Here is an 18,821-nt window from a genome sequence, read left to right as displayed (position 1 = left end):
ACCCACCATGATGATGCTACCACCGCTGGTTTTGTCACTGTCCTTTTCCCTCCAGTCCACTTCTCATCAACAACCACCAGCAAACCAAACATTGCCAGTTTCAAGGCCAGAGAAGTGACGGCAGATCAAAACAAGCGAGCTCACTAGTTAGGTATATATGAGATGCACGTGTATTTGTTTTGCCCAAATTAAAGGCAGGTTAACTCCTTCTAGTGCTTTTTACACATAGCTATAGCTCTTCTAAAAAAAAAAATCCCACAAATCCTACATATAAAAGCTCTTGTAATCTTTATACAATGTTTCCAGTTGAAGAGCCTTGTCCAAAGATGGATATGGAGAGAAATAAAAACTTTAACTGGTACACCTAAAGCATTAGATTTCAACTAGATTGTACGCAGTATTTTCGCCCCCAGTGTGCATTTTCATTCCCATATTCAGTCTTCCAGGTCTCAAAGACCTAATGATTAGACAGCAAGCAAATACCAGCTTCTCTGAGGTCAGCCCACTCAGTCCTCTGAGCCACATGTCTGACCCATACAAACTGTGCCTTTGAAATCTGAGGAGCCCTCCAAAACTGTGGATATGCATTTATGGCATATCTGTTCATCATGGTATGAATTTATGCCATTTAGGATTTTTTTTTACTCCACCAGTGATTCTGGGAGTGCACAATTCATAAGCCCTGGTTAACAAGTGGAATGAAGTCCAGGGAGAGAAGGCAGGCTTGGCCTCCTAGAGCTGATTTGCTCTGAGGGAGTTCTTGGTCCCCCTATGCGCAGGCTACAACAAGCCAAGCCGAGTCAACTTATCTGTCCTGAGAAGCAAGCATCCATCACTAGGATACAAGATGGCAATCATCTGGCAAAAATTTATAGCCAGTGAGGTCATGACCAGGATGTTACACCTGCGAAGTTGACACAGTGATGACCAAAAGGCTAACCCCTCCCTAGTCATTAAGAATTTGACAAAATTCTTAGACAAAAATTTCTGAATCACTCTGGTGATTCAAAGTGCAGCCTATCCCAACTCAGAGACAGCTCTGGCTGAGTCAGACTGGGATTAGCATGTGTTCTTTATTCTTACCAGCACTCGTCTGCTGAGATACAGCTGCCACTGTTCCCTGTTCAGACACCCCACACACACACACGCTCCTCGTGGGTTTTCTGCTCCTTGGGGAATTGGTCTTTTTTCTTTCTTTCCTCCTGGTATCTGACTGTGCTTCCTGTCAGCTGGGTTATGAATTATAAATCACTACTGAGCAGGCTTACATGAACAATGGATTTTGTGGCTAAGTGGACAAACTGAAAAGCCAGAGATTTTTAAAAAAAAACTTTTTGGTCAACCCAAAGTGTTAACATTTTGGGGAGCTGGCATGAGATTATAGAAAGCAACTGTTCAAGGTTGACCAAAAGCATCACACCCAAACATTAGTTTGAGAAATTATAATTGAAATTTGGAACTATTTAACCCTTTTCTAAAAGACATTCTATGTAAGATAAATGTGTTGATGTAATGTTGAAACATTTCCCTTAGAAAGTACTTGTAAAAGAAACACTCAGTTAAAGAAATGTTTTCCCTTTTGTTTTTGAATAAAGCTATTTACCAAATGTATCTACTGAAAATCTGCAAGTCATCATCCCAAAACTGCACTTTTCAGCAAGCATTCTTTCCTAAAAAAAGTCTCCCTCTAAATCTTCATGTTTCCTTTAGAGCATTTTTTCTTTCATAAATCAGTAGTGATAGCCAGGAAGACACCAGCCGAATAGCTTCAACAAGAATGAGACTCATCAGTTACAGTGAATGGTTGAATGATACCCTGTATTTTCAAGATCCTATTCATCCTGACTCTCTCCAGCAATCCTATCCTATACCCTCAGAATCCTTATATCCTGAGGATACAGGTCAATTTTTCAAATCTGCTCGGGATTTTCCCTGAAGATTCGACTATACATCACCTTGAAACAAAGACCAATCTTACTTAAAATTTGGCATTGGAACAGCGAGACACCTAACATTATTGCATGTCTGTCAGGCAGCACAGTGAGCCACTCCCCACCCCATGATCCCCAGCACAGCTGTGTCCCTAACAGCCACCTGACTTCTTGTAGCAGGTTCCTGCTTGGCTGGTCCCGTCTGGCTTTGCCCCACAGCAAGCACCCCTTGCACTGATGCCTCTTCCCAGAGCAGGCAACAGGGAGTCTTTAGAGAGCACCTCCTTGTGAGGACCCCGTGCCTCTCTCTCAGTGCCTCCTGTGCCACAGCAGCATCACTTGGAAGTGCTTGATTCAGGATAGTGGCAACTCAGACAGTAACACCTGATTTTGCACAACTTCTTCTCTGCAACATCTGACATTTTTGGCAATGGCTGTCGCCTCCTCCTCCCAGCAAATGGGAAAGAGTAGGATGACAGAAATTCTTAACAAAGGATGGATGTTTCTAATGCTGAGAAAACAATCTTTCCCATCCCTCACCCCAGTTATCTTAAGAAGCTGGTGAATTCTTTTAGCTGCAAGTGCATACCTTCAGCACGCAAGATTTCAGCCTCAATGATGGGATTAAATTTGTTGGTGTCATAAAAAACTGAAAGTGGATTTAGAGAGGTAAGAAACATGCAGCTTTAATAACAAGCATAGCTTGCTGTGCCACCTTTTAATAAAAATTATCTGTCATGAAAATTAGCCAAGTCTCTTAAAAATTCAGGCTTTGTGGTCTTATATTTCTGCTCCCCCGCAGTCTGCTCCTAAGCTCCAACTGTATCCATGTAAAATCTATGGCTGTTTTCCAGAATCAAGTAACTACTCTTTGAATTGTAATCTCTTTAAACAAAGTTAGAGATTTCTGCTTGGCCAGTTGCCACGTTCCTCTGCCATTTGTATTTATAACGTGATCGTGATGGACCTGATATGCCATATCTGGCATAACCAGTACCATCATTTGCAGTCCTACAAACAGCATGAAAAATGTGACAGATGCAGAAAAGTTGATGCTTTACACATGGGCTGGGCAATCAGTTTGTGCAGGTGTCAGGGACAGCTGGAGGGACAGGGACAAGGAAACTGCACGCTTGTGATTATGATCACAAGCCCCAGGTAACCCAGAAGACTCTCAGTGATGGACAGTAATGAGGAAAAGAAAGAGAATTAGTAGTGCTGGGAGGAGATGCACAGCAGGGAGAAAGAGAGGCAGTGGGGAAGCAATGCAGTGAAAAAATGAGCAAGAGGAAGGGGAGGAAACAGCAGACAAACTGAGAGAAATAAACATGAAATGGTGAAAAGAAACAAGGATAGGGAAAGAGAGCCAACACGAGATGAGAAGGGAAGAGCACTGAGAAGTGTTTATACGGATAGATGCACCAGAAGCCAGGACACTGGAGTGAATCCCAAACAGCTGTCATGGAGGAATCTGCAGCACATCCACACTGCTGGAGAGGAACAAGAACAGCCAAGGGTCTCACCGTGAATTTCTTGTAGAGCTCATAAGTGAGGAGAGGGTTGGGCAGTTCCCTGAAGTACAGCTTGCAGAGTGACCCCACACAGTGGATGTCCTGGAGGTAAACTTCCCTTGTCAGATCTGGACATTGGTCAGAAACAAACTCTTGTCTGAAACAATATGGAAGCATAACAATATGGGTGAATAAGAGCTGTAGCAGGCCAGTACTCCACCCTAAGTACTCGTTTACAGCTAGAGAAAAAACAAATGGCAAAGCAGAGATGTCTCTGCAGACTGGCCCAGATTGTGTCCCAAGTTCAGGCCCTGAGGTTTCAATTAGTCTCCATTACCCCTAACATAGGGAGTGGACCTCAAACTGATATAAAGAAATTGCTTTGTCTCAAAGTGAGAGAGAGCAACTCAGCATTTGTGCTGAGACCCTCCATGCCTTACCCATTAACAGATGCAGTTGGAGATTAAGGTTATTTGGGCTAATCCCTAAAACGTTATCTTTCTCTGTTACCAACTTCAAAGGCAGTTTATCTTCTGCATCAGTGTGGAGCTCTGTTGGCCACAGTCGGTACCTGAGGGACTAACGCCACATAGGTACTGAGTGATGTCCCTGAATCCCTCTGACACTCACACACGTGGCCCTTACCTCAACTTCTGTATGTTGGATGTCACTCCCGAGAGGCGGTAGATCCCGTCCACAATGCCATGAGTCTCAATGAACTCCGCACAGCTCTTCAGCACGTAAGGGACTACGAGAGGAAAGCAAAGCAAGATGTCCAATGAATACATGCTGACAGCTTCCACAAGTCACCACACAGGAGACAGTTCCATGAAAAAACAGCAGAGGCTCTCTGTGGATGCAGGGAAGGGTACAGCAATGGGAGAAATACAGGACAAACCAAAAATAACCCCTGCAAAGTGGCCATGAGGATATGCTGTGCTTGTGCCATGCAATGCTCATTGACATGTGACAATGACTGACCCTGAAGTCACAGTAACATAGTGGAAAGAAAGGTAGGGTTTCCCTCTCTTCCTTTTTCTTTTCCTTCAAAAATAAAAGAAAATAAGCTCTTTCATTCTAATTGAAAGCATGCCTTAAGGCATGAGGTCCTGGGAACCTCCACCCTCCCCAATATAGAGCTCCAGCCTCGCTGAATTGTGCCAAAAGGTCTCATTGGCTTGGATAAAAATCAGAGGAGCATTTGCACTTCCATATAAGCCTACATACCCACAGTTTAGTGCTCATAAATCCCACTGAGGGGGTATAAAGTTCAAATATTGACTAGATCTGCACACTGGCAAAACCTGACATCGGCTTCAAAAGAACTCCATCAGCATAACTAGACAAAGACTTAACCAGTCTTAAAGCTGAGAGGAGCCTGAGGCACAACATTTACATCCAGACTTGGACCCAAAGTATATGTTTATTTTTTCCCCATTATATAGGTATAAGAACTCCCCATTCTCTTGGTCAGATCAAGCCTCCCTGTCCCCAGTACTATAACAACCCAAGCTATAACAATAACAGTAAGAAAGCCCTTCCTTATTAGGTGCTAGAAACTACTGTGTATTTAATGCAATGCTTCACACAGCCATAGGCACAAAAGTCAGCAAATGCACAAGTCAGAAGTTCCCAGCTGAAATGCTGACTCTGCTGCACTGCACATTTCAAAAGCTGTATGGAAGAAAACCAACTAAGCCATAGATTTGACTGGAAAGCCAGGCATAGCAATTACTGCATCTTTGTGACACCCTAAAGACAATGCCTCTGGCTGGACCTTCCCTGAGTTCTTCTGCTCAGAGTTCAGGACTATAACGACATATTAACACGTGCTTCATCAGATGGCATCCAAAGACAGCACTCCACCAACAGCATGAACAAAAAACTGTTGCTACATCCTTTTATTTCTCATGGGAGTCACTGAGGCCAGAGCCAGCTCATGGGTGGATTTGTCCCTACCAAGCAGTGCAGGGCACAGGCTCTGGTGAGAACAGCTCCAAACTGGCACCCACCTCGGTGACATGCTACTGCTGAACCAGTCAGTCAGGGAAGTGCTGCCCTTCTGCCTCCTGACTTACTGAGGGAAGTAAAGAAGAAGTCCTTTTGTGTGTCCCTTCTCTTGTCTTTTGGCCAACCCAAATGCAGGAGTACACAAAGTCCCAGTGATTACTTGGAAGCCCGAACAGTCCAAACAGACTTATTCTTCTCAGTCAAAGGAGCTTCTTCAAAACAAGAGGGAAAAATTGACTTTGTGGGGTCTTTGAGCAGGGACTCATAACACAGGTACATTGGTCATGCTGTGTCACACTCAAAGCCCTTGTGCTGATTTTCGAGCCCCTCAAGTTGTTGGGCGGAGCTCACAGCAGAGGCCTTAAGCCTACAACAGTGTTCGTGAAACCATGAAATTGCCAAGAGAACAGGTGAAGTCTACAGAGTCAAAGCTTTGTCCACCACGGTATCAGAGTTATTGTATTGTCTCCTCAAGGACTTTTGAGGAGAAGGAGCATCAGTGCCTTTCAGAAAGGAAAGAACTGGGGAAGCATTCCTTTCAGTGCATGCAACACCTTCTTCCTATGCAGACTAAATGGTGTAGAAGGAGAAAGAGCAAAAAAGAGAAGTACGAAATTTCCTTAATATCCTGCCAAGAAAAGTCCAAGTGACACATCAAAAAAAGAGGACCTTCCTATCTCTGAGTAAGTTCTGATTATCTGGAACTGCAGTAGGGAACTCAGATCGTATGATGATGAGAATGCTAAAAATAAAAAAAAGGGAAAGACAAATTACTTCAAGCCTCATCTCCATTTCTGGAAAATCAGACTTTAACATCTTTATAGGAGAAGCTATGCATATATGGCATATTAAGATTTCCTTCTTGGTACGGGTCTTGGAATAAATGACATGTTACCAGGAAAAATGAAAGTTAGGCAGATCCATGTCCACCTCAGATATACTTGGGTGAGAGAATAGAAACCACTGAACTCCACACAACCTGAAAAAAAGACGAATTAATTGAACAGAAAACATATTTGATCACAACCAGCCACATGACAAGGTTTGTTTAAAGGTTAACAGTCTTTCATGGAGACAAGCCTCATATGATGGTGCCTGGCTGCCAAAAAAATGGGGTCCCTGCACAAAGCATCCTTTATTAGATACTTTTTAAAACCTCAGTGTTAAGAATAAGAAAACCAACTAAAAATGCAGATACTGATGTTTGTTGTGACTAATTTGACCTCTTGAAAGTAAGACCTATTAAATCACACCATATTTTTGGCTGAGTTCTACATTTCCTTGGAGTAAATTAGGTCAAGAGGCCTCAGGCAGGTAAGCAAACCCCCTATACAGAAACCAGAGAAGGCTAGACCCATCTGTTGAGGACTGGTATGCAAAAAACAGGGGCCTGAGGGGAGCAATCTGTAGCAAATGTATAAAATTCATGTTTAAAAGTGGGTAAAAACTCCACAGCAGAGACAACCTATAGACAGCAAATAGACAATATGCACTGATCTCTGCCAGTACCTATTACTGCAGCTCTGCACTCTTCCTTGCTTTTCCAGCCCTGGGCTTGTCACATATCTCTGCCAGTGCCCTTCACTCATCATGTACAAGATTTTCTGCCACACCAGGTCTTTGGCTCATAGGAAGAGAAGCAGCCAGTTATGCCAAAAATTGTGGTGGTTTTCTGATATCAAAAAAACCAATCCCACATAGGACACTTTTCACTTGCAACTTACAGACCTCAGATCGCTGGAAGTGAAGGGACTGCATCAACTTCCTTCAAATCAAGCCCCTAAATTCAGAGCTTGTATGGAACTAGAGCACAATAAATGTTTTCTTTGAGCAGAACCTGTAGCTCTGGCATTCCTGAGCAGCTCTGATCTCCTACAAAGCTTGGCCTTTTGGGCTCTTGGGGGTGGTGAGGTTAGAGCAGCAGTGAGCAGCTCTCTCCCATTTCCAGGAGTTTCTGAGCTGGTTGGATTATTTCTGACGTGGCTCCTGATGAACTGAGCCTGGGATCAACCCTCAGTGCAGGAAGGTACAGGCTCTAGCATGTGCTTTACAGCAGGTCTCCATCGGAGTTACAGGGCATGTAAATCACAGGGCTGGGTCTCTCCCAAAGGAAGATCAGACTTGGATGGGGATTTGCAGCAGGGGCTGTACGTGCAGGCACAGAAAGGAGTAGGGGGGGAGGGAGTCCAATCTTGACATTCCTATAATTAAAACTGTGCTGGAAGCCTACAAGGCTTAGAAGCTGGAAGGGGCAGCTGGTGTCACACAGACCCCGCTTGTTCTGCCAGACAGCCAAACTGTCCTCATTTAAAACTACAATAGAAACCAGATGGAGGAGGACAAGAGAGCGTGGAGCAAGGCATCAGTCAGAAGGGAAATTGAGTTATAAACATACTGCACACAAAAGACAATACTTCTCTTCCCCTAGACAAAAATAAACCAGAAGGGCAGTCGCAGTAACTTGTTCCACTCTCACTGGATATCACCTCCAAGTTCAGTGTACACAGAAATTCACCTTCACCAGGGACTTTTCCAAGACAACAGCTCATGCCACCTTCTTTACACATCTGCCACTCTTGCTGGGTAAGGCACCACATCATCCTCCTTCTGATCCCTCCAGCTTCCAGTGGCAGCAATGGGTGCTGAAATTCTCTCCTCCCAGCACTGCTGGCTCTCCCTTCTCCTGTCCCTTCCCAGCCATGGTGCTGCCACCCACCAAACCTCCCCACCAGCAAGCAAGGTGCTCATTCTTTGCCTGCCTGACAAAGGCTTCATCTGGCATTGGACTGAGCATTTTTGATCTAATCTGTGGAGGCCTTTAAGCATGTCCCTATTTAAATCCCCAAGAAGGAGAAGTCACTAAGAACAGAGGGAGTGACCCCACCTAAGGACCAGTGGGAAGATGGCCACCTGGCCTCCCACCAAAGGCCGCAAAAAGCAAGGAAGACGCTGGTCCAGCAGGAGATGCAGGCAATATCCTGTGACTTTCAGTGCCACCTTCTAGAAGAAACTCTGAGTCTCCATGGGCTACAGAAGGACACCAGGGAGGAGGTTGCTAAGTCAGACACCCTAACCAGTCAGTGTGAAGAGTGCCCAGTTAGATAGTAAGTTAGCTAACCTGGACTGGGTCATGTGTTTAGGGTACACTGCACTGAACTGCACTGAATAGCAGCAGGCTTAATTTTTCACTTTATCCTTCTGTTATTTTCTCAGAGAACTCCTTGTAAGGATCAGCACTGGTGACAAGAGATACTCAGGGCCTCCTTGGTAGCTGGTTTCTGCCACATGGTGGAGGTTTCATGTCCTCTCTAATTTTAGTTTAATTTTAGTTCAAGTTCTGGGAGGATAAATGCAGACCTTTCATTTCACCTGGAACACCAACTTTTTGATTTTTGACTTGCAGGAGATAGCTTGGATTTTTTTTTAGTTTCTCCCCACAATGAATCCTGCATCATAAAAAAAAAAAAAAAAAAAAAAAAAAAGTTGTAGGCATTTTTATTTCATCATTTTAGTTTTGTTATTCATTAGTATTTTTTTTAATTGTCTTCAATTACCCTCAATAGTAGCGCATGCTTCCTATCATGCTATGTCAATACCATGACAATAAAGGTCAAAAGTCTCTCATTTCAACTTAAATGACTAAAATAGGAAATATTTCCTTTGAAGAAGTGTTTCAGTCTGTACTAAGCAAGAGTTATTTTGTACAAAAAAATGACAAAACAGAACAAACTAATATATTAAGCTGGTCTTCTAATCACAGGAAAGGAACAACATTGTACAAATGGCAACATACTTGATTGTCAGTATCTCTGATATGATATTTTTCTGCATTTCCTGACTTTCTACTGTAAATCACGAGTTTTTAAGCTGATTCACTATTTTTTTTTTCTTTTTTGCTGACATTGCCTGATTTGCACTAGGCATAAGGTTGGTTGAGAAACAGATGCCAGAGCAGATCAAACTGTGCTCTCCTCCCTGCAGCTCACCCGAGGCCTGGTGCAGCACATCAGTTATGATACCAGATTTTCTCCCAGTGCACAGCCCTAACCAGTGGCAGGTAAGCATAAATCCTGCCTTCCCACCATGTAACATTTCCTTTGCCTTCCACTGCCTCCTTGTCAGTGGCAGTCAGGAATGGAAGGGACCACAGCACCCAAAATCCCTGAAGAGGGTCTCTCCTGCTCAGAGATGAAGTTGGCAGAGCTGGGAAAGGGGATGGTTTGCCCTGTCAGGACATAACTGCTAAAAGGACAAAGAGCTTCAGTCTCCAGGATGTTTGTGCATACTTTTCACTAAATTCATTTTACAGAATCAAAAAAAAAAATACCAAAACCTGTCTCACTCTCAAATTCCAGTGTTGAATTTGGCTGTTAGCTGTGGCTAAGCTGCCACAACCCCTCCATACACACACACACCTGTATTTAAACAGCATGAGACAGCTAAACACCACCCAACAGGCATAAAAACAAACCAACTTCTTACAATCCACCTCGTCTTTTCTCCCTTAGCTGCCATAAACACAGTTTGAAAGGATGAATGGTTGGTACCAAGGTGATCCTGTCCACATGGACAGCACAACTGATTCCCTGTATAAGTCACACATTTCATGTATTTTTTCCCCTCTATTTCTGTGGGAAATGCCCCTGCAATGTCACAAAGGTTATCACAACAGCACCATTCCCTGTGATGAAAGCACCATCCTGTGCACGGTTGTGATTTGGTGGGCAAAGATGTAGGAAAAACAGATCTCAAATCTCTCAGATGCTGCGAGCCATCACCCTCCATGGCCTGTGTGGGAAGTGGAAACACTGAGTGCTGCTTGGGATGTGGCATTCTGATTTCAAACACACGCGTTTCAACACAACCTGCAGGCTCAGCTGTGAGTTTGAATGAAGTCAATGGCACCACCATCAAGGATTTTTTTTTCCCATTGATATTATACCCAGCTTACATCTAACGTATCTACATAACACATGTAGGAACACCTGATTTTCCAGAGCAGATCTGATAACTGTGATGTTTGAAGCAGGCATGAAAAAGCCCGTGGCAGACCTGGCCAGCTCATAGACAACACACATCAAAGAAAGCCTAAGAGAAAGCACTGCCAAAGCAGACACTGAATGCTGACTCTCAGCCCCGGCGGTCACTGTGCCCCTCTGAAATGTGACTTTACCTTGACATAGCTGGCAAATTCTGTCACGCAGGCACTTTTGAAAGAGGTTGTATTAAAAACTAGAATAGTTTTGTTAGGAAAACATCCTGCTGAGAATTTCCGGCAAAAAAAAAGACCAGATAACAGAACAGGATATCTCCACTCCTAATTTTTATGACTCTGTGGTACAACCACCACAGAAAAGAGCAGCTCAGGTTCAGCATGGCAGGTCAATGAGCTGGGCACGTCCTCAGCTAACCATTTGAATCCTAACAACCCTGATCCATGGCAGATTAGGGTGGATATTGTGCAGCATTTTTTTTTACCACAGCACAAACAACTAGGACAAATAATTCTGGAGATAGGAGTAACTGGACAATTTATGCTGTGTCTGGAAATGGACTCAGGTGTAAGTATAGAAAATATCAGAATATTTTTGAAGCTGCACATAATGAATTGACCTCTGTCTTGGTAAATGCCAAGATACTGTGATTATACAGAAGCTGTGAGACAGGAATTCTGCCATTAACCTCAATTCTGGTGACATGTACTAAAAACACTAACAAATCCAAAGGCTGCATCAGCTGATGGAATGCAGGAGTGGGGCAATGCAATGCTGCAGCTCAAGGGAGCTGGGAGAAGCAGCCTGCCAGGGAAGAGTCCAGGTAAGTGTTGGGTGCTGGGATGGAAAGCCAGTAATGTACACTTCATCTGAAGTCTCTTGAGAGCCTGCTGTCTTTCATCCAGATCGATAAACAAGCTTATGTCACATTTTCTGTATCATCCTTTCCTTCCTTCTTCTGCTCTCCTCCTAAGCCTAGAAACCAATGTAAGCCGTGCTAACCCACTTAACTGCTGACAACAAAGCAACAAAAATATATGGACTCCATAAGTTTTTTCCTCCTCTCAGCACATTTTGATCTACATGTTTTCATTTACAAGAGCTTCAGAAGAAAGTTAAAAAACAAGCACAGTCTCCATCTTTTACCTGAGCCTGCCAGCTGATGCACACCTGCTCAGTTTCTTACAGTCCCAAAATTACTATAGAGGCAACTTGTAAGCTTTAATACATGCTTCTTGACTGTTATAAGGGTGTAGAAACCAAAATCTTCCTTGACACTTTGAGATTCCTAAATGGGATTCTTAGGATCCTAGAATCAGGAGAACAGCAATTCAAGGGGATCAATGCTCCATACCTGGCTGTCAGCGTTAGTTTGTCCCTTGGTCCTTTTCAACTTGGACCCTAGTGTGCCAGGCAATAGGGATTCCAGGTTTCTCTTTATAAGGCAGACTTTTGGGGCTATTAGAAAGAGATTCTGAGTGCTTAGATCTTGATGTGCACCTGAAAAATACCAGCTACTAATTAAAGAGTTTTGAAGTCTTTTGTACTGTGCCTTTCACAAACACCATCTCCATACACCAAAATCTGTAGCATTCTCTAGAGGACATGGAATTTGCCTGCAGTTTTTGTGCTGCTCTGTCATGTTATCTCACTGTTTGACAGATCCTTGCTCCACTTTCGTAGTGATGGCATGGTGGTAACAAAGCAACTAATTCTCAAATAAATGCTATTGGAAGGCTGGGGAAGAGACAGGATGAAGCAAGGAACTGGGTTGTTATCTCTTGAACACTGGTGCTGCAGCAAAGTGGGCTGCTCTGCAGTTCTCTCTGCTGCTCTTTCCCAGGAAATTTCTGTTGTCCCTTCAAACGTGCAAAGATGGGATGGAGGTCTGTCAGCACTCATGGTTCTCCTACCATGCCTGCCACACAGCAAGTCATCCACAAGCATACATGACAGCCACTCCAAAGCTTTAAAGCACACATCCAGCTGTGCCAGCTAACTCAGGATGGCACTGCCAACAAGCTCAGGTGTACGAAAGGGAGAACAGGGGCCCATCACTGCACTGAGAGCCCAGGTTATCGTTTGGTAGCAAGGCACAAAGTAACAGAGAAGCTGGTCCTGGACCAAGCTCTCATGTGGAAGAAAACTGGCATGGCTGAATCTCACAGCACTTACTTATATCTTCTCCCTTCTTTTTCTTTTGCCCTCCGTCACACTGATGGACTGATGCAGACTGACACTAGGTTATGCAGCAATGTTCTTTCACTCAGGCCTCTCACTGATCTTGCCTCTAGGGCTCTCCTAGTGAAGAGCAGTACAGCAATTTCCAGAGGTTATTCCAAATGGGCTGTTTTACAGACAGTCAACAATTTAGGGCAAAGAGCAGGAAAAATCGCTGAGGATCATTACATATCACAGGCAGACAGATGAGGAGCCTAAATGCAATCCTGTAATGGCTGCAAATGAGAAGTGAAAGGCAAATGAAAACAGACTTTCGAGAAAGAGTAAATAAGGCTTTATGATGTCAATCTGATTGAAAACAAACATGCAAAGGCACTAGCAATAATCAGTCATTATAATTTGTAGCCAAGCAGCATCAAATCCATTCCATCTTTGCTCAGTTGCTGAGCATATATTTAGACTGTTTTCATTGCCAGGTTGCCTGAGCCTGACCCAAAGAAACATACAAAAAATCCCATTGGACTCATCAGTATTTTTCACAAAAGAAAATAAGATCAATTTGTTCTACACCCTCTTACCTTTTACTGTGACATGCATATACTAGCAAAGGAGGTGTATACGAACGATAGAAGCATTTTCACCAGCTTTACAGGAGCACAAAATGATGGTGTGAGGTTCAACAAAGTGGAGAATTAAGACTTCTGCTGGCAGTGGAAGGTCACTTAGAAATGCTCCTCCCAGCCCTGCTCAGAAGAAGCTGAAAACAGGTCAGTCTTTATTTGAAGAGGATTAAGCTGTGGGTGACTTGGATTGCTGATGTTTTCCTGGTGTAACGAGGTGCTGTTCTACCCATCCCTTGTAGTGCCCAGTCTGTGGGCTCAACTTGTGTGTCCAAAAAACATGGAGAAAATTCTGCCAGAAGCAGCACCTGGTCAGACACACATAACTCTACACATCAATAAATGTATATATCAGTGTGTATGCATACGTATACACAATGAATGTATTTTTACATGTACAACTATATTTGTTTGTGATTGTGTGCGTGTGAGAGGTTTCATGTGCATTACCAGGAAATTCTGCTTAGAGAAACAGCTGGGTTTTAATGAGGTGTCAGTCAAAGCCTAACAAAGTCAAAAGACACAAAAGTCATGCTAGGCCAATGTCATAGGTCTGGGGGATACATCATTACATGCTGGTGCTCTTTCTTGTTGAAGCATTGCCCTGCTTGTTGCTACTGTGCTGAAGGCTCTGCTGGGTGAAGCACTTACAGCCAAGGAAAGCTGTTGGTCTGGGGGGCTGTTCCTCAAGCAAGCATGGACATCTACACCAGCAAGTCCAGAACCAGTCTCAGTGGATTGGTTTCACTCAGCAGTTTAGTGAAGAAGGGCAGCCCATGGGATATGGGTCATATTGGCTACACCTTTCCATCTTCAGGAGCTGCAGTACTCTAAAGTGTACTCTTACAGCTGTGACCGCAAGGGTCTTGTTCTCCTTTCCATACACCAGGGAGGGCAAAGAGCTCAAAAAAAAGCTGCTGAGTAGCCAGGCTCAAAAATCAGGATGTGGTGCTACTCCTTCAGGGCTTCTTTCAGAAACAGCAGGGAGCACAGCACTGCTCCATCTGCCAGCCTTGTGGCACATCAGTGCTCACATATGTTGCAAGAGGGCAGTTTGCTCGCTCTCCAGAGCCTGAGAGAATCATCAAGGACAGCAGAGGAGGCAGAACAACATTTGCAGATGGTGTCCCAATGCCTCACAGCCTTCTAGAGGATGATGCTGGGCTGGGATTGTTTAGAATACTTCCTGCCATGCTGTTTGTGTCTGCCCACCTCCACCTCAGGATGTCAGCACACAACTACTGAGATGCACCCAGAGCACATGGAATGGTTTCTCCAAGGCTGAGCTACAGGGACTGTACCTCTGTAACTGTCTGCCAGAGGTGTAAGGGCACCAGAAATAGAAACTAGCTCTGTCAGATGGTTAGTGATGAAAGGAGGCACAATTTTGCTCTTAAAGACCCTAGTAAAAGAGGAAAAGAAACAAAGCTGAATAAAATATTCAGCATTATGGTATCTCCTTATTCTCAAGAAGGCTTCTATCCCCTCACCTAGTAAGAACAAGTCAGGAAAGATATCCATCTATACAATACTTCTATTTGTACTCCCAAGGCCCCTCTGCTCCCAGTGGTAGCATTGTCCCCATGTCTTTCCTCCACAAAAAATCCTCCCAGTTCCACAGGGGATACAAGCCTCTTGCTCCCTTCACCTCTCAATAAATATGCATGCCAGGGGTTATCAAACTGAGGGTCATTCTCAGTGCTAACAATGGAAAAAAACCAATATCAAACAGTTACTAAAGTAGTAATTCTAATCACTGGGCAATTGTGCTCCTCGATTTCCAAGCCCCCCAACGGATTCCTGATATATTCCATATTTCACTCTTTATTTTGTTTTCCATTTTGCAAAGGACAGGCTCTGAACCAGTATGAAGAAAAACAACTTTCCCACTCCCCTTCCCCCCAGTTTTTTTCCCCCCATGCTATCTCTGCTCCAAGTCAGGCCAGGTAGTGCTTATCATTTCCTCTGCACAGCAAACACCAGGGTGCATGCGTTTCCTGCTGGCCAGTCCTAAACTGCGAGCTGACATTGTTTTCAAGGCCCCCCTCTTTCAGAGGCAGGAGCAGCTCTGCTGCACAGCTCTTCCTGTTGATGTCAGGCCCCTCTTCCTCCTAAAGCAAATGGGTTTCCTGATGGCATCTGTGTCCTTTTCCATGAGGACTAGCAGGAACCATTTTCCTACACAGTGGCTGGGAAAAAAAAAAAATGGTACTGGAGAAAGGGATGTAACAGGGAGGAGCAGGGCTGGATGGTTTTTTTCCCAAGCAGTCTTGGAGAACATCTGGGGTCCCTCTCAATGAGGAGGAGAGAGAAGAGATAAGAGGTCAAAACAATACAGTTATGTCTTAGGGATGCTGGTATTTGCAAGTACCAGAAAATCACTTATTAGCAGAGAACATCAGAGACTAATTACAGCTGCTGATTTCCCACTGCTAAGGAATGTAAGCTCACAAAAGAATAGCTACAGCCACAGCCCCTGCGTTCCAGCAGGGCTGTCATAAGCTGTGGGAAATGCCAAGACCTTTACACCAGACTATTGCCTTCTTTTTTATTCTCTCAAATGGAGGAATCACTACCACTGCCAGCACTGTTTCACCAACAGCGGAGAAAATGGGCGACGATTGCAGAACACAGCTCACACCAAGCTGAATCACTTCAGCTTCACAGATTGCCATTGTGTGTGCCACTGCCACAGCAGAGAGGGGGAAACCTAACCAGACATCATTTCAGGCCTCCGCCAGCCCATGGTATTCAAAGTTTGCATTTGTCCCATTAGAGGAGGCGATGGGCTTGTCCCATCTCCCACCAGGAGGTCTGCAGTTTGCTGCACAGTGTAAGAAACAGTCAGGGAGCCTGTGGCTACAGGGACACACAGCAGGGCAGAGGGTAAGGAGCACAGCCAGTCAGGGCAACAGTGCTGCCTGCCCTCCCCAGGATTTCAGCCACGAGGGTCCCATGGCCTCCTGCACAGAGAAAAGAGTTGGGTCCCCTTAGGACATGAACCCCAGCAAGGAAGGGTTTCCCATGATGGGGAAGTTAGAGTCCCCCAGCATTTTCCATACCACATCCATACCACTGTAGCCAAACAGGTGAGGTGGGGAGGGTGTTCACTATGGGTGCACAGAAGTAACCAGAATAGGGCCTGTCCCTTAACAGACCTCTCTAGAACTACTGCTCCTCTGGGATGAACCACAGGTATATTTCAATAAAATATATTGTTATAATGTAATTTTCTCCTTCTTTTCCTATCTGTGGCCTAGTCACCTTCCTGTGACACTGTAGTAACTAAGCAAAGAACTACACTTCCAATTTCTGTCCATAGATTGGCACAGAGGCCAACAAAATTATTCCAGCTGTATGCAACTGTAGTCAACAGCAGATGTGGCCCCAAGTCTGGCAAAGCCAGCAGAGCTGCAAGAGAGTGAACTGGGACTTAGTTTTCCTCACAAGAAGAAATTCTTACTCAAGGTGCAATTGCAAAATCTTAACGGCTGGTGAGGGTGTAAGACGCAAAGGAAAAAATCCCACCTACGTTCTCACAGCAGGAGTTGGCCAGCGCTGCTGAAACTTGCAGTGCTGACACTGAAGTAAGCATTCCTGGACATGGAAGGTGTGCCCCCCGCAGCTGGAGCTGTGCCAGGGCTCACACACAACAGTGGGATGGGGCACAACGAGCTGCTCCGGGAGCAAAACTGCCCATTGATGACACCACATCTTCCCGTTCCTCTCTCCCCCTCTTTAAGTACAGCCTGCTATTCATGAATTACCTCAATCCCTCTTAAGCAGTGTACTGACCAGGAAAAGGGCGTGGGGATTATTAATGGAAAAATCCTTGAGTCTTTCAGCCCTGCAGTGTGGCTACAGTTACAAGGAAAACAGGATACCATGGGGCATATGGGGAGGAGGAAGAGAAAAGGAGCAGAAACTCTAATGACCTACAGGGATTAACGAGCAAGGAAGAACAAAGTGCTGGTGGTAAATAGGCACAGCTGGTCCCAGTGACCAGGAGAGAAACGAAGGCACACAGGAGAGGTCTGCACAGGGTGGGAATACCACCAAGGGAAACAGCTTTTTCTTGGCGATCAAGGCGTTGTAGTTATGAGTGAATGAAACTGTGAGAGGATATTAAAGAGTAGGGAAAACCTCCTAAGACTGAGACATAGTATCATGTAGAATTGCTTTCTCAGGGAGAGGGTGGGAGGCAGGCTTCCGGGATACTTAAAATCCGTCAGAAGATTACTCGGAGTGGAATGGTTCTGCACTGGCCACTGAGACAAAGACAAAACCATCTCACAGCCTTCCCATGTCATTATCAGGTGATGCCTTTTAAGCCACAGAAAGATTCCCTGGAAGAGTTAGCTGTGTTAAAGGAAAGCATAAGTGCCAGCACTCGCTACAGCAAGAGACAACCACAACCAGCAGCTGGAGTTTAAATTGCATACTAAAGCATGCGGGAAGAAAGGCCACTTGAAAACCATCCAGCTGAAAGGTTTTCCAGTGGGAAAGCGTGCATTTCACAAATTCAAAATGTTTCACCAGAATGAAGGGATTCTGTTCAACTTTTTAACCAAATACTCAAATATACTGCTCTTAGAAGGTGAAATATGCTCACTCCCTTATCATTATTTTTAATGTAATAAAACCTTTTGGAGAACTTTTATTTAGGGGGAGTTTCTCCTTTTTTAGTCCAATTCTGGATGAAAGGAAGTCTTGTGGTAGGGGAAGATGGAGTACAGTACAGTGCTAAACAGGAACCAGCTCTAATGGACATTGAGTGATATCATCGATGCCTGGCTAGTGTTTGCTCCTCTCTCTACACTTCTGAGGACAGCAGCACTGTTCCTTGCAAGCTGAAGCCCAGAACACTGCATGTGTTTCTTGTCAATGAAGGAGAAAAAAGGAGGTGAATGTCCTATGGCTTGCTTTTCAACCCTCAGGACACAAAAAACCCTCATTTGAAATCTTGCTTGTATGTCACGTCCCCCATTGTGAGGATAAAACCCCAGCACAGTCTCACAAAATGTGCTTTGCTTCTGTCAGCAAAAATCTAAGCCCTCAGCAAGGACTCATGAATTAACAGAGGATAAGGATCGTTCTCATCCCATAGGTGCAAACAGGAGAAACAGAAAGGATTTGGCCACCTGAATCATGCACAGAGACAGTGGAAGACCTAAGGTTAAGAGCCAGTTTTCTTGTATCTCAACTCCTGGCAAACAGAAACTTACCTTCAAAAATTCAGAAGTTGGTAAAGCATGCACAGATTGCAACTGGTTTGTCCAAATCACTGACCCAAAAAGTTGAGTTGAAAACCTCACACAGATGTGTTTTTCTGGAAGAGAATCGATTTCCCCCAAGCTTCCACCAAACCAGAAAGAGTCTCCCTACCCAAACTTCTACCCTAAACAAGAACGTACAGGCTAAAATCTCAGGAGATTTGAATCAGAGATCACTGATCAGATGGTCAGATAAACCTTTTGGGTTGTTTGTCCTAGAAGTCAGTTTGTGCCAAAAGACCAGACTTCAGTAGCCCTGTGCCTGGGAATGTTTGGAACTGGTTCTGTGCTTTGTGGCTTG

General features: G+C 44.4%; 1 protein-coding gene across 1 annotated transcript in view; it reads right to left on the bottom strand.

Moving 5' to 3' along the window:
• ARHGAP31 (Rho GTPase activating protein 31) overlaps positions 1-18,821 on the bottom strand; it is a 60,499-nt gene that overhangs the window by 20,062 nt on the left and 21,616 nt on the right. The window contains exons 2-3 of the mRNA XM_010395974.4: positions 4,088-4,190; positions 3,455-3,599 (exon numbers count right to left, since the gene is read on the bottom strand). Coding sequence (XP_010394276.1) covers positions 3,455-3,599; positions 4,088-4,190 — 248 coding nt within the window. The remainder of the gene's footprint in view (positions 1-3,454; positions 3,600-4,087; positions 4,191-18,821) is intronic.

This window comes from Corvus cornix, chromosome 1 (genome assembly GCF_000738735.6).
Source record: "Corvus cornix cornix isolate S_Up_H32 chromosome 1, ASM73873v5, whole genome shotgun sequence".
NCBI classification, from domain to species: Eukaryota; Metazoa; Chordata; class Aves; order Passeriformes; family Corvidae; genus Corvus; species Corvus cornix.
The sequence above is the reverse complement of the archived record's forward strand: the minus strand, read 5'-3'. Positions and strand labels throughout refer to the sequence as shown.